General features: G+C 39.7%; 1 protein-coding gene across 1 annotated transcript in view; it reads right to left on the bottom strand.

Annotated features, from left to right (window-relative positions):
• Positions 1-14,315, bottom strand: part of DUSP16 (dual specificity phosphatase 16) — an 82,432-nt gene that overhangs the window by 33,610 nt on the left and 34,507 nt on the right. The window contains exons 3-5 of the mRNA XM_072798984.1: positions 7,998-8,040; positions 7,446-7,796; positions 6,338-6,476 (exon numbers count right to left, since the gene is read on the bottom strand). Coding sequence (XP_072655085.1) covers positions 6,338-6,476; positions 7,446-7,673 — 367 coding nt within the window. The 5' untranslated portion in view covers positions 7,674-7,796; positions 7,998-8,040. The remainder of the gene's footprint in view (positions 1-6,337; positions 6,477-7,445; positions 7,797-7,997; positions 8,041-14,315) is intronic.

The following is a 14,315-nucleotide window of genomic DNA, read 5'->3' as shown; positions in this document are numbered from 1 at the left end:
TGCACTGTATCACACAGTACAGTGCATGAGCATATGCTCCTCTCTTTGGTCCACTTTAGGCACGTTTCCCCAAATTGATCACTAGGTTCTCCAGGGCTGAGCCAAGCTTTTTGCTTTTCTGGTAGCTCAGCCAGGGCCCAACCACGAAAGTGTCCACGAAACCTTGAGAAGGAGCCAAGATGGAAAGTCCTAGACCTGGCACTTCTCCAGAGTGCACAGGTGACAGGACTCAGGCAAGGGAGGGCTGAGGCCATTGGTGTCATCAAGGCTGCTGTCCATGGGCTTGTGCAGGGGATCAGGATGAGGAACCAAGAAACTATAGTCTGGTCTACAGTCCATTTTTTAAAAAGACATAGGCCACAGTCGTGTCTTAGGCACTGGGAGCCAGGAGCCATGTAAACTGGCTCACCACACTGGCAGGGAGCAACCAGAGAAAGAGGATTCAGCCTGCAAGACCCATGCAAGCCGAAGCTCAGGGGCAACTGCTTGTAGTCTTTTACAGGCCGTCAGTCACGGCCGCTCTTTCAAGCCAACGGCCAATTCCTGAGTAACCACAGTACTCTGACTGAAATCCATTAATTTCCTTCGTCTTTACCAACTACTGCCAAGATTTGAAATAGAATGACTGAAGATTCCCTTCTCTAGACAAAAGGACAGGAGAAATGTCAAACTAGGTAACAGAAGTGATGGTAGCAACAGCGTGCACAGCAAAATCTGTAACCAGCAAAGTGGGGTCCCACTCTACTTCCATTAGGAAGGACAGTAATTGATTCCACTAAACCAAAGCTCTGTTTATTACAAAGATCTACTGACTGGATCTAGATACCTGTCAATTTGAAACTGTCAATTTGAAAAAGTATAAAGAGTCAGATACATTTTTACTCACTCCTAGTTCTAAATAGACTAGTACATCTAACTCAAAACAAAAAAAAAAAAAAACATGTATTTGGCTTTTAATCATAGCAAACATTAATACAAGACCAAGACCATATAGCTATGGTTCGGAGACAAAATGTTTATAAAAGTACTTTGCTAACATTGCACCTAACAGTAAATGCTTAATAAATGGTATCTTCTATCATTATTCAGAACTATCCTTCGGCACAGAAGAATTAGACTTTTATTTGATGATCACCTCCCGCTGAAATAACTTAATGCTTTAAAACTTTTTACATATAGTATATTTTCATACATTGCTTCATTCCATAAAATGTGAATACGACTTTGAAATCCACAGAGTCTGAGAAAGAGCTACCACAGGAAGAGCTTTCAGTCCAACCTCCTGATGAAATTCCAGAAGACTCTGGAATTATTGTGGATAAGGGCCTTGGGTACATGGTGGGAGTGAGAGCGTGGGAGAGTCGCTCAGGGCTCTATGATTTTCTTCATCTGCCAATGAAAGGGCTGAAGTGTGTCATATGTGGTGTTTTGCTCTAGGGCTAGTTATCCTGTGCCTCATCACAGGAGAGAAACGAGTGCTGCAGACTTAATAAACTGCTATGGGTCCTTTTTGCTTTTACCCAGAACACAAAGGTAAGGAAAGAGAGGGAAATAACAGAACAGTATTTCTCATCTGTAAGTTGATCTTTATTTCTTCTAATGACCCATCTATTCTCTTTTCTCTATTTTGGCAAGAAGTAAAAGTCCAACTATGGTATTTTTCCTTTTCTCTTTTAGATTTATGTGCAATCTGGAACCCTAAGAAATATAATAGAGAAAGGCAAGTAGAATAAAGTGGTACACAATGAATAAGTTAAGGCCAAGAAACAAGATTATTTTTTAAAGAGAACTAGTTTTCTGAACTATTACCAAGACCAAAGAAGTTGATCAGTAAGTCAATGGTGGCAACTATTTGTTTTCTAACTCAGATTGAAAACAGCTTTTAAAATTTTTTTTAAGATTTTATTTATTTGTTTGAGAGAGAAGGGGGGAGAGCAGAGAGAGAGAGAGAGAGAGTGCAAGAGTAGGATGGGGGAGGGTCAGAGGGAGAGGGAGGAGACTCCTCTGTGAGCGGGAAGCCCAATGCAAGGCTTGATCCCAGGACTCTGGGATCATGACTGAGCCAAAGGCAGACACTTAACCAACTGAGCCACCCAGGCGCCCTGGATAACATAACAGCTTTTAAAAGAAGACAGCTAATACAGAGGTTTCACATGCATCAATTAAACCAACAAGGCTCACAACCAGGATACTCTGTTATGATCATTTTTGTGAAACAAACGTTTATGCCATCCATTCCATCACTCCATTAATTCAAATTCTTAAGTCCTGTTTTTACAGATGGCTGTGGGAAGATACATGGCTTTTTAGTCTGTACTTATTTAAAAACGATTTCAAAATTGAAAAAAAAAATGAAAAAGATGGTTTTGTCATCACCTATCCAACAACGATGGTGAACATCTTCCCAAAGGGATCCAAATTCATTCTTTCTTCCTCAGATGAGGCTGCTACTGGTAATTAAACCCTTTACTCCCCTGGGGGTGAAATGATGCTATGGTTTGGCTCAGCCTGGTTATTGGGAGGCTTCCTAATGGCTAAAAAGAATATCAATTTATATTCACCTTTAAGAATATATATATAAATTATCACAACCATTCTCAGTTTATGTGGACTCATGGACATGTATCTTCCTATGAGTAGAGCTAGATCTCTAGAGCTGTTAGCTTTTTTATCAAAGTTCAGTATTTAAGGATCACATAAGATTCATCCTATTTCGGGGCAGCCCGGGTGGCTCAGCAGTTTAGTGCTGCCTTCAGCCCAGGGCGTGATCCTGGAATCCCAGGATCAAGTCCCACATCGGGCTCCCTACATGAAGCCTGCTTCTCCCTCCGCCTCTGTCTCTCTCTGTCTCTCTCTCTCTGTGTCTCTCATGAATAAATAAATAAAATCTTTTTTAAAAAAAAAGATTCATCTTATTTCATCACAGTATTTTTATTAGCTCTTAAGACATTTTTATATTAGACACTTTTCCTATTAACAGCTATATGTTTGCTCTGAATGAATATACTTTGTAGATCACTTAGTTCAAAACAATCTCAAAGTTTTCACTACACTTTCAGGTTAGTTTCATCACTGTTTAATTACTTATGTTTTACACTAATAAAATGAATCACATGAAATATAAATTGGACAAACCTAATGTAAGCTAATTTAGATATCAAATATTTACTGAGATCTTAAGAAGTGCTGGGCCTTACAGGGGACACAAAGTTGAAAAAGAGAATCTGGTAGGAAGTTAAGCTAATAAATGAAAAGATAAATAGTAAGATTTAAATAAGATTTTTAGATAATAATTAAAGATAATATATGGCTATTAAATTAATCATTTTGTTGGGAATACTGACTGGGCTTAGAAGAGTTTGGGAAAGCTGGTCACCTGGTGGAAACAAGTGTTATAGGCTAGCCCCATCCCCAAAAAGGACCTGCACTGTTTTAAGGAATCAAGCCCATTCCAGTATAGTTCCCCCAAACCCAGTCCCTGCTTCCTTCAGTAAAACCCTGCATTTCTTTATGTCCATAAAACTATGTCCTATAGGTAGATATGGGTCTCCTCTTGTTGGAGGGAGATAGCTCATTAAAATATTTCTTCTATCAGTTCCCTGGTGATGTCTTTCTGTCCCCCTTCTCCAAAGTCATTTTTCCCCAGGCAAGGTAGCCCGAGAATGTGAATGGAATTCAGGCCACAATTTTTTTACTTCCATATCTAATGACCATAAAAACTATCTCACATCTGATACTTTCATCCTGCATAATGTCAGAGTAGCTGAAAGCTCTAACCCAAAGGAGGAATCACTCTAAGAAACCACTGCATCTCTCTATTACCACATTCATCTGAGGATGGACAACCATCTCCAACTGCTGAAAGTAACGCGGGCAGTTTGTAGTGAAAACTGTCTCCAGTTATCTTGTTATTTTCTGTAACACCTGTGAGAAGCTAGTGTGCTTTTCTACAGTTATTCCCCCCACAAACAAAATATTGAAGAAACACCTGTCATTATGTTCTTCTGTCTCCCATCCGTGGAATATCCTATGAACAGCTGGGCGTTGGCAACAAAACAGGCTACCAAGTATGAATGGCTATAACTTCCCTGGCATTCTCTTCCACTTATGCCATTTTTCTGTCTACTCCGAGGAGTAGACAAGGGAATTTCCAATTGGTCAGAAATTTCTGGGTGATTGGGAGGGAGGCTTTCAACCATCCAGAACCCTCTCTTGGGTATCATAAGGGATCTGGCTGTTCAGAAACTCCCAGACAAGGCAATCTAGTCCCCAAAGCCACCTCCTAAACTAAAAGATATATAGGATTCTGGAGTGTGGATAGGGATATGGTGCTGTCAATACATTCAGCGTGGTTCTTAGTGCTGCCTGGAAGGATTCTCATTTGGACCCAGGCAACATGTCCTGTATGACGTGGTAATGTCAAGGTGCTCTGATTCAGTGTGTCATTCCACTTTCAGGCTGATCTAGCTGATCAGAGTCCTTTCTCTTCCTTGCCCAAGGAGTGCTCCTCCCACAATGACACATGACTGATAAGAACCTTCCCACGTAACTAAGGAGAGCTCTTTGTTAAAGGGCGGGGAAAGATATTCCGGGAAATAAAACTTCTGTACTAGAAACCCAACACAAGCTCATTCCTACATAGGAGCGTCTGGCCATGTTGTCAAGTCAGAGCCCCCACAGCAAAAATGTCTCCAACAAGAGGGAGGTGGGATAGTCCCTTTGCCGTGAAGCACATCTTGGTGTACCCTCTTTAAGAAAAATCTTGGTCCTGTTAACAGCATACCACGGTAAAGCCCTCACAGTGCCTACAAGAAGCATGAAAGGAGTTCCTAAACCAGATTAGTTTAGTAAATGCCAATAATAGTTATCATATTCACCACAGTTATACTCACAGTAAAAGAATGTGCCTATCAATGAGACAGAGCCTACTATTATCATTCTCAAAGAACTCCGAAAACTACTTTCTAAGACATGCCAGCTTCACTTAAGGATACTAATAGAGGGGCAGCTCAGGTGGCTCAGCGGTTTGGCACTGCCTCCGGCCCGGGTGTGATCCTTGAGACCTGGGATCGAGTCCCACATTGGGATCCTTGCATGGAGCCTGCTTCTCCCTCTGCCTGTGTCTCTGCCTCTCTCTCTCTCATGAATAAATAAATAAAATCTTAAAAAAAAAAAAAAGGATACTAACAGAAAGATCTGGCGGCATCACAGCATGAGCAAAAGGTGTGGTAGTAGATGATCTGAAAGAGGAAAACTCTGCCTGCTTTTTGAGACTGGAAGCAAAAGCCGATGAGCGAGAACTGGAGGTACGGAAATCTCATCAAAACCTTCCCAGTTTAAGTGTTAACACACCAACAACTGATTAATCCTACTCTGAAAAATGCAATGTTTATACTCCTAGCAACCAACTGCCAATGACATCGAGTTCACAGTACCTGCCTTGCAATAAAAGACTGCAGGTGTGAAAATGATAGCATCTATCATGTTCTGTTTTCTTAGATCACATTTGTAAAAGCCCTCTTGCCTTTTCCTGTGGCAGAATCTGTGTTGAAGATCACCGTGCATCGTCACACTGTATCCCCCACTCTGTGAGCCTATGTGAGTGAAAAGGCTTTAGTAACATCTGCAAAACAGGGGAAGCAAAGGATGAACACTCTGCTTTGGAATTTGATGAAATGGAACTCACACACTTGCTCCCCTTTTCAGACAGACATAAAATATTTAGTTCTTCCCATAAATATAAAATGATTTAAAATAACTTTCTTAGTATTTGCAAACTGAGACCTTTTTCAGTTGTAGAAACAAAACGAAAATATTCAAGTTAAATGAGTATTTAAACTCTCTCCCTAATTGTTAGAAGAAATAATCTATATACATTCTCCCCCTCCCTGCTCATCATGTCCAGGAACAGTGAGCTGATTTGCTGGAGTCTGCTGTTAACTCTAACTGGTTAATATGAATGTGACACTGTGACGCTGGTCTGGTTCTTGTCACAGGGGGTGGGAACTGAGAGCAGAGTCAAGAGCTAGAGCATTTCGTGTTTTTAGATCCCAGACGAATGGAAAAATCCCCGGCCAGAAGCAGCACACAGATCTACATGACGTTTCTAACTAACAAATATCAAATGAAGAATCATCTGAGCTGAGTAAAAAATACATTGACAACTGTGGAAGAATGGTAGTACTTAAGTGAAATAGAATAGTTATGTTGATCAGAAGCTATCAATAAATCAGTTTACCCAGTACACTCATCGTTGGGTGATGATCTAGTGTACTTTGAGCTCTCTGTGAAATACCGCTTACTGGTAGATCTCCACGAGATCTGCCCCAAGCCTTACCTGCAAGCAGGTGAACGGAGTTGAAGCTCTTCTCCAGTTTACCCAGAAGTACAGTGAGAAAACAGTCAGAAGACAGAGAGGCAACATCTTGGGAGCTTTGATCATAAACTACAACCTTCTGACTGCAATCGATATCAACCTGTAGTGCAAATGTGAGGCTGTTAAGTAAGGAAGCTGGAAAAAAATCATCCCAGAAGCCGCTGGTACTGAAGCAAATAACTGCCTCCCTCTCTCAATTAATAATCCAAATAAAAATGACATGCAGCAAAACTGATGGGTAAACCTAGCATACAAAATGGTTTAAATGCTTATAAAAAATCAACTTTCAAGATGCAAAATTGATGTTATTTCTGTGTAGATGTGCTCAAAACTCCTTGGTTTAAAACACAATGCTATAAAAGGCTAACACTCATAAAACAAAATATGTAAAATAAACATAGCAATCCTTGAACGTAAACATTATTATAGGGGTTTCTGCATAATAGAGAAATCAGTTGTTTGGTAAAATTAAAACATGAGCTCATTTTTATTCCTGAAGAAAAGAAATAGCCTTACCTACCACAAAGACAACATTATGGAATTCCAGAAATAACATTCCTCGAAGATAAATAAGATCCCTAAATCCTGAACAATGGTACCTTCCCACAAACAAATAGCACTTCTAATATAATTAGTTTCCACTTTCTTCCCAAGGCACTTGAAAAGAATTATTTTCTTTCAGTAAGTTGTAAATAACACAGAATAACGTATTAATTTAGTAATTGTTGATACGTGTATAAATTACTATATATTAAGTTACTAATATGTTATCAACTATAAACCTTTACTGGTGTTTAAATTTTTAAAAAAAGTTTAGCAAACCATTAATAGGAAAACATAGCACTTGACTAAATTAAAACAAGTTAACCTTTCTGTATAGTTTAGAAAAATTCTTAAATGTGACAGTGTGGTTAGTAAACTACTTTGAGGTATCCCTAAGGTACCAAAGTTTAAAAAGCTATCAAAACTTCCTCAAATTACTTTTTCCCCTTAAAAGTGAGACTGTTTTAAAATGATGCCTCATCTACGATGTCTATTGATTCTAAAAAGGAAAAAAGAAAGCGTTTACCTTATGTTTTGCCGAATGCTGGATGAGCTCTGTAATTAACACTTTGTCTTGTTGCAACCTTCGCTTCATAAGCTTGGAGCAGTTGATATTAATGGCTTCCAAAATGTGGGATGTATTGTATTCCACAAATGGCCGGCTATCAATTAGCAGCACTTTCTCTGTTCCACTTTCCAACAGAGCCACCAACCTCTCAGTAACAATTTGAGTTCCAATCATCTCATGGGCCATGACAACAATAAGTCTTCTTTTCCCACCTCCTTCTTTAATTTGCCACGATGATGTAATGGTGGTGTACTCAAAGGCTCAGCCACTCCATTGTACTAAAAATGTATGAGGTCAGGCTGGTGGTGACTGGCAAAAGGAGAGTTAAACCCATTTTCAGCAAGAGCCCTCCAAGTGAATGTCCCTTTTTCTTTCCCCGTTGATGTGCTCTTGCAAAGGACTCCTTCCACAAAGCAGTCCCTCACATTTGATTCATAAAGAGATGACTGGAATAACCATTCCACAACAAAAGATGCTTTGGGGCAGCCAGTGCATTACATCATTCTTTACCTTTGCTCCTCGCTCCAACAGCTTTACACTGGACTCAAAAATCCTACATGAAGAGAGAAAGACAAACAGAAAACAAAACACGGGGTCAAAAAAAAGAAAGCATCAGATTAGAGAGAGCGTATGATTCATAATATTTACTCCATTAATCTAATTCCATACTTGATGCACTGTTTCATTTGAACAAACAAAAAAGACAAACAGGCATGGCTTCAGGAAACCTACTGATGATAATTCACTTTTATATCAAAATATAAAAACTCAAAGAAGACATAGTCATGAATTATAATGACCTGAGGCTCGAACTACATGCTTATAGTATGAGACTGAAAGAGCTATAAAAAGCTGCTTGAAGTAATATTTTTTTTTCCAAATGGGTTTCCTTCATTTTATTTGCTAATTTCTTGAAAAGAGCACAAAGAACAACAGCCTACAACCAGGTAAGCAAGCCCACAAGATCAGGACAAAAAAATCTTTTCTGCTTGAGAACTGCAAGCAAACACGCATATGTGTACATACACACACACACACACACACACACACACACACACTAGGGCACAATAGCAGCCCCTGTAAATTGTCCTTAGCCCCTGTAAACTTTTCATACATTTCAGCTCTGTTTTAAGGAAGAGGAAAAAGAAAAATGGCTGATATTCTTGTGAGACCAACTGCTGAGCTAACTGCTGGCGGCATGTGATGTACCCAGCTCCAACCAAGACAGTCCATCTTCCACCCCAGCCCTGTTCCTTGACCCTTAATAGGTTTACCCCTCATCTTCTCGTGCCTCATTCTTCAGAGAATCACTGATTCCCAGCCTTAGAAAATCTCCTATCTTCACCTGGGTCTCTAGGTCAACAACCATACAGCAAACATGCAGAACCCTTTGTACCAGACCCAGTGCTTCCCTGTTCTTGCCAAACTCCTATAACTGACCACTTCCTAATTGACACTAGTTAGGGGTTTTGTGCCTATAGCTTGGACCTCACCCTGACCTTCAATATTCTCATATTCCTAGCTCACTGGCCCATCTCTGCCACAGGAAACCCTCTACCACGTCGCACCAGATGTCCACTGCTGGCATTCACCTTCTACAGGGTAAACTATGTGATGGCAGAGGTTTTAATTTTATTCCCTATCTCCATAGTGCTTTGCACAAAGACACTCAATTCACACTGTTATATGTAAAATCCTCCACAAATTACTTAAGATATTGAATAAATACCTAACTCATTTCCAATCAGGATGGAAAACCTTCAGACAGCATTGAGTCCTATTCCTAATTTCAGACTTATAGACGAGAAACTGAAGCCTGGAGAAGTAGAGAAAGGAGACCAAGAGGAGTGGCCATGCCATTTACTTGTTACTTAATGGTAGAAAATCATATCACTTCTCTGACCCACAATTTCCTCTTCTATAAAATGTAGACATAACATAGGCCTTGTCTCCTCACAAAGTCTGTTTGGAGGACAAAATTGTCGAAGTTCTCTAAAGTAAGTAAAAATGCAACTACTCAACATATAGAGAAAGGAGGAAAACCGCTCTACAGATACCAATGGTGGACAGAGCTGCCTTGCATCTGGAATCTAAGACATTCAGCAGATAAACACAGCAGTCATTCCACCTTCCCATATAATCCAGCTTCAAGAGAGCTGTGCCCTTTCTCTCAGAGCCAGAGATACACGGAGTTAGAAGGCACCTGAGAAATAGTCTCTTCCGCCCCGCACCTTACAAATCAGCTCCACAGAATACACTATTTGTCTAGTTCTTGTCTTCATTATATTAACATATTTATTTTTAGTACAGCTTACTGGCACCGAGGGACAAAAATCATCTCTATCTTCAATGGAAGAAACTAGAACAGAGAATCTGTCCTAGTTAATCAACGAATGTACTCTGGAAAGGTGTCTACCAAGGATACAGCATCAAATCGAGTCCTGACTGCTCAGTGACATAGTTCACAGCAGTGTAAGGTCCTGTAGCCAGATCATCTGATTCCCAAACCAGGGCTCCCACTACTGGGTTACCCTGCTTTTCCTAAGTAGCTGTTCCCATAATGAAACTGGACTGAGAAAGAATGGGTCGACTTGTCCATGAGGGTGCCCAGGTGGCACAGAAAGTGGAAATTTGAGAACAAGAGCAAGTTGATTCCAACAATGGCACTTGGTATCCGAGTCTGATTGGCTCCTCTCGATGATAAAATCCGGATGGGACAAAGCAGTTATCTGGGTTAGCAGATCAGGGGACAAAGAGAGGGAGAAGACAGCAAACATGCAAAAGTTGAATTAGAAAGTTCTCATCTTTGCTTCCCTTTAGCCAAATCTCCTAAGCCCAAATCACTGAAACCAAAGATAAGCTAGAGCAAACAGTTCTACTGGGCAGAAAATGGCCATGCTTACCCACGGAGCCAGAGTCAGGACTTCCAGACTAAAAACCCTTCCCTTGACCAAGAAAAGGTCTGGGCAAAGTGACCTTAATATGAGGATGTAATTGAAACAAAGCACTGAATGTGAAATCTGGATAAAGTTACACCCTTTCATGTACTGAAGCCAGCCTACCTTTATGCCCAAGCTCTGATTTTCTGTAGTCTCAAATAGGTTATGTGAGAGGCAGAGCCCTACCAAGGGGGTGAGGGAGGGTAGGAAAACAATAGCCTTAAACTTTATTTATAGCTAGAGGATTCTGGTTAAGTCCTCATCCTAGGATGCAACTAACTTAGAAATTTCTGGGCATTCCCTTAGTCATTCTGAAGAATGTCAATACCTTGAGATCAGGAAAATGTCTGTGATAGTTTTGTTTTTGAAAACATTTGCATCAGTAAGATTTAGAAGATGACAAAAGAACATTTTATTGTTGGCAAATCCACCAAGTTCATCTTACCCAAAATTTCTACAAGAAGTCAAGAGGAATAAACATTCTTAGATTGGACCGTAAGGGCCCAAATGCATCTTACAAAACCCCAGGGCAGACCAGCTTTATTATTTATCAGTTTACTTAAACGATTTTTAAATTTTTAAGTATTTTCCTTCCTTTTTAAGATTTTCTTTTTTTAAGTAATCTCCACATCCAATGTGGGTCTCAAACTCATGAGCCTGAGATCAAGAGTCACACACACTGCTAAGCTAGCCAGGCGCCCCTCTTCTTTCCATTTTCAATAGGTAACATTCACTGGTTTAAAAATGTATACAAACTATGAATATGTACAGTTTATTGTATGTTTATTATACTTCAACAAAGCTATTAAAAATTGCCACAATATCAAAACTCCAACAAATATATTAAGTGAAAAACATGAATACACTCAAAATCTTCTGCTGCCCAGGTCCTCCCCCTGCCCTCTACTGGAAACCAGGGTGAATAGTTTCTTCTGACTTCTTCCAAAGATTTTTTTTTTTAAATGAATACAGAATAAGATACAAATATATAGTCTTCCCCTTCCTCCCTTTGTTCAATGAGTTATATGGATATACACTTGTGCACCCTTTTTTCTTTCACTTAAAATACTACAATTTGATTTTTTTCCCATTGTCCTCTTGGCTGTGGAGGGACCACCCCCAACTCCCAGGAGATGAGGCAGGTGGCCAGAGCAGTGGGAAGACTCTTCTGAGGAAATTGATGTGATGCCCCAGTCTACAATCAAGGAAATCTGGGTGGCGGTAGGCCCTTTAGAAGACAACTAAAGAACTCTTTTTCTATGCATATAATAAAGTTTTCTATTTCTAAAAAAATAAAAAAATTTTAAAAAGGTCAAGAAACCAGTATTTATCATGCCAAAGACTAGTAACTTTAACCAGAGCCACTAAACAAATATTTGCAAATTAAAAAAAAAAAATATTTGCAAATTAATCCATTTTCAGAAATGAAGGTTTTTAAAAAACTTTATTTATGAAGGGAAAGAGACTGGCTGAGGCAACATTTTAGTGTAACAGAATGACTATACAGGTCAGTGAACAAAATGGCCAAATCCCCTTAAGAAATGCCATTTTTGGTATATTTTACATTTTACCAATTGGCTTTATATTTTAATATTTAATATTAACATATGAACCTTCTCCCTTTAATATACAATTTTTAAAGTTTGTGTGTAATTTGTTTCATGTTTTATATTTCATTTGGTTACCTATGGAAATTTATCTTTGATTTTATCATGGAAATTAGTGGAGTTTTATTTGTTGAAATTCACTCTACCATGCAAGAGTATCAATGAAATAAAGGGTACTACTGAATTAGTTATATCAGAGGATCCATAAGCCTATTTTAATGATAAGGTGAACAAGTGGAGTCGGTTTTAATTAAAAGTACAATGTACAGTCTGACTATACAAAAAACAGTATTTGCCTCTAAAGTAATTAACTAAAAGGAAAATTTGTTTCTTTTGATTTTCTTCACTACTCCTAACACAGCCTTAAAGCTAGTGCCCCCAACAGAAAATTCTTTAAGGATTAAGTTTGCTTTAAAATGACTCCATGGTTCCATGAAGCATCTCCCTCCTGTTCTCAGAGAAGGTGTTACTTTTTTCAATTTCCCAGGTAAGATCATGACTTCCAGGTCAGTCGTACTGAAGCTTTGTATTTCCCGTCAGGAAAAAAGGGAGAACCTTTCTCACACACCATTTCCCCCTTCTACCTACCCATTGGTTATTTTCTGCCAACAGCAACAGCTCCTCTGTCACCAGGCACTGCAGGCCTCAGGCCCACATCAAGGCCTTCAACAAGCAGATAAGGGGTAGGACTCTAGGAATATGCCCTCTGGCCTGAAAGGTGGGACCTATGGGGAGGCAGGGGCTCCCCATCAGAGAGAGGCAAATTTCCATTTTGAATACTTCCTTTCACAAAGAAATCTCAGAAGGAAAAGGATCCTCTGACTATGGGGTGCTTAAGCACCTGTTTAGCAAGGAAAGTGACTGAGCTTTATTTGGTTAGGCTCAAGTTCAAGTTCTCAGAGAATTTATGGAAAGGATATAGTCAGGTGAGAAGTTTGCTTTTATTAAACTACATGCCAGTCTTAAAATTTTTTTTCCTCCAATAAAACTAAAGAAATAGGCAACAAGATACACTAAACAGCCTTAAGGCAGAGCCTTAAACATAGACTTTCAGTAACAGAAAAACTGAACAAATCAAAAGGGAAAAAAGCAGGCTACGACATCTGGAAACAAGCAAGAACATATTTGACTTAGGCCATCTATACTGATTTAAAGCAACTTTGCCTCAAATGCTGTGGGTAAATCCTAAACAGAAATTCTGAAGTCTGATATTTGGTAAAATATATTCAATAAAAAAACGAAAAACAAACAAAAAACACCCTCACCAAAACCAAGAAGACTATATAAACTTAATGTGTTTTTAGTTGCCTATTAATGTCTTGACCCCAAAATAGAGGATACATTTTGACAAGTGGCAGCAATAATGGGATAGACTGCTTGAAGCCCAAGTGTCTAGATAGTAGTGGACATAGAGACAGCACTTGTTAGCATCATAAAATCCAGCCATCTCTCACCGACTTACAGCACCATTGAGAGAACCTACAATCAATCAGAGGTGTAGGTTGATTATATATAACTCAAGGACCCACAGAGAAAGGCTGGAAGAGCAGCCATGCTTCAAAGACTAAATATACTGCCTTTGCTTCAGTTACAAGCCAGCCCAGGTATAGTCCGGATTTCAGAAACCTCAAGTTTCTGCTCAAGAAGAGCACCATACTCTTGGTATTGGCTCAGCTGGAGTCTCCATCGTCCTGTTTCTGCTTACCTGTCTCACTAGCTTCCCCTTCCCTGACCCATCAGACCTCCCTTCCTCCTCCCCTCTTTCCACCATACCATGTGCCTATTCTAAACATACTTATTGCACCCATAGTTCCCTGGCTTACCCCCTCTAACATGTAATACTTTCTCCAGGCACCTCAACCCAACTAAGGACTCCGCCCCTAGAAGGGCCTGTATATGAGGTGGTCTTAAGGGAATGGGAATGGAAGGATCCTTGAATGAAGTATCTGGGCAAGAGAAAAAGTGATCAGTGGTTTAATCTGAGAGTCAGGGAGACAATGTTTTGGAAAGGTATTTGCAATTAAGGTGGGCTGGAGGCAGGAGAGGAAAGATTCAGGACAAACCAAACAGAGGTCAGATATCCTCATCTGACCTCTAACATGAACATCTTGGTGTTGTTCCTTGAGCATCTGTCAGGACTGTCACTTACTTGCTCAACTAATGAATAGTTGTTGGGCACCTAGTGAGGGCTAGGCACTGCTGGAGAAATGCAGCAAAAATGAGCTAGGTAAGAACTCCTGTTCTCTGCAGCTTGTAATTCAGCTATGAGAAATGTAACAAAT

Source organism: Canis lupus, chromosome 25 (assembly GCF_048164855.1).
Source record: "Canis lupus baileyi chromosome 25, mCanLup2.hap1, whole genome shotgun sequence".
NCBI classification, from domain to species: Eukaryota; Metazoa; Chordata; class Mammalia; order Carnivora; family Canidae; genus Canis; species Canis lupus.
This window is presented reverse-complemented; position numbering and strand designations above follow the sequence as displayed.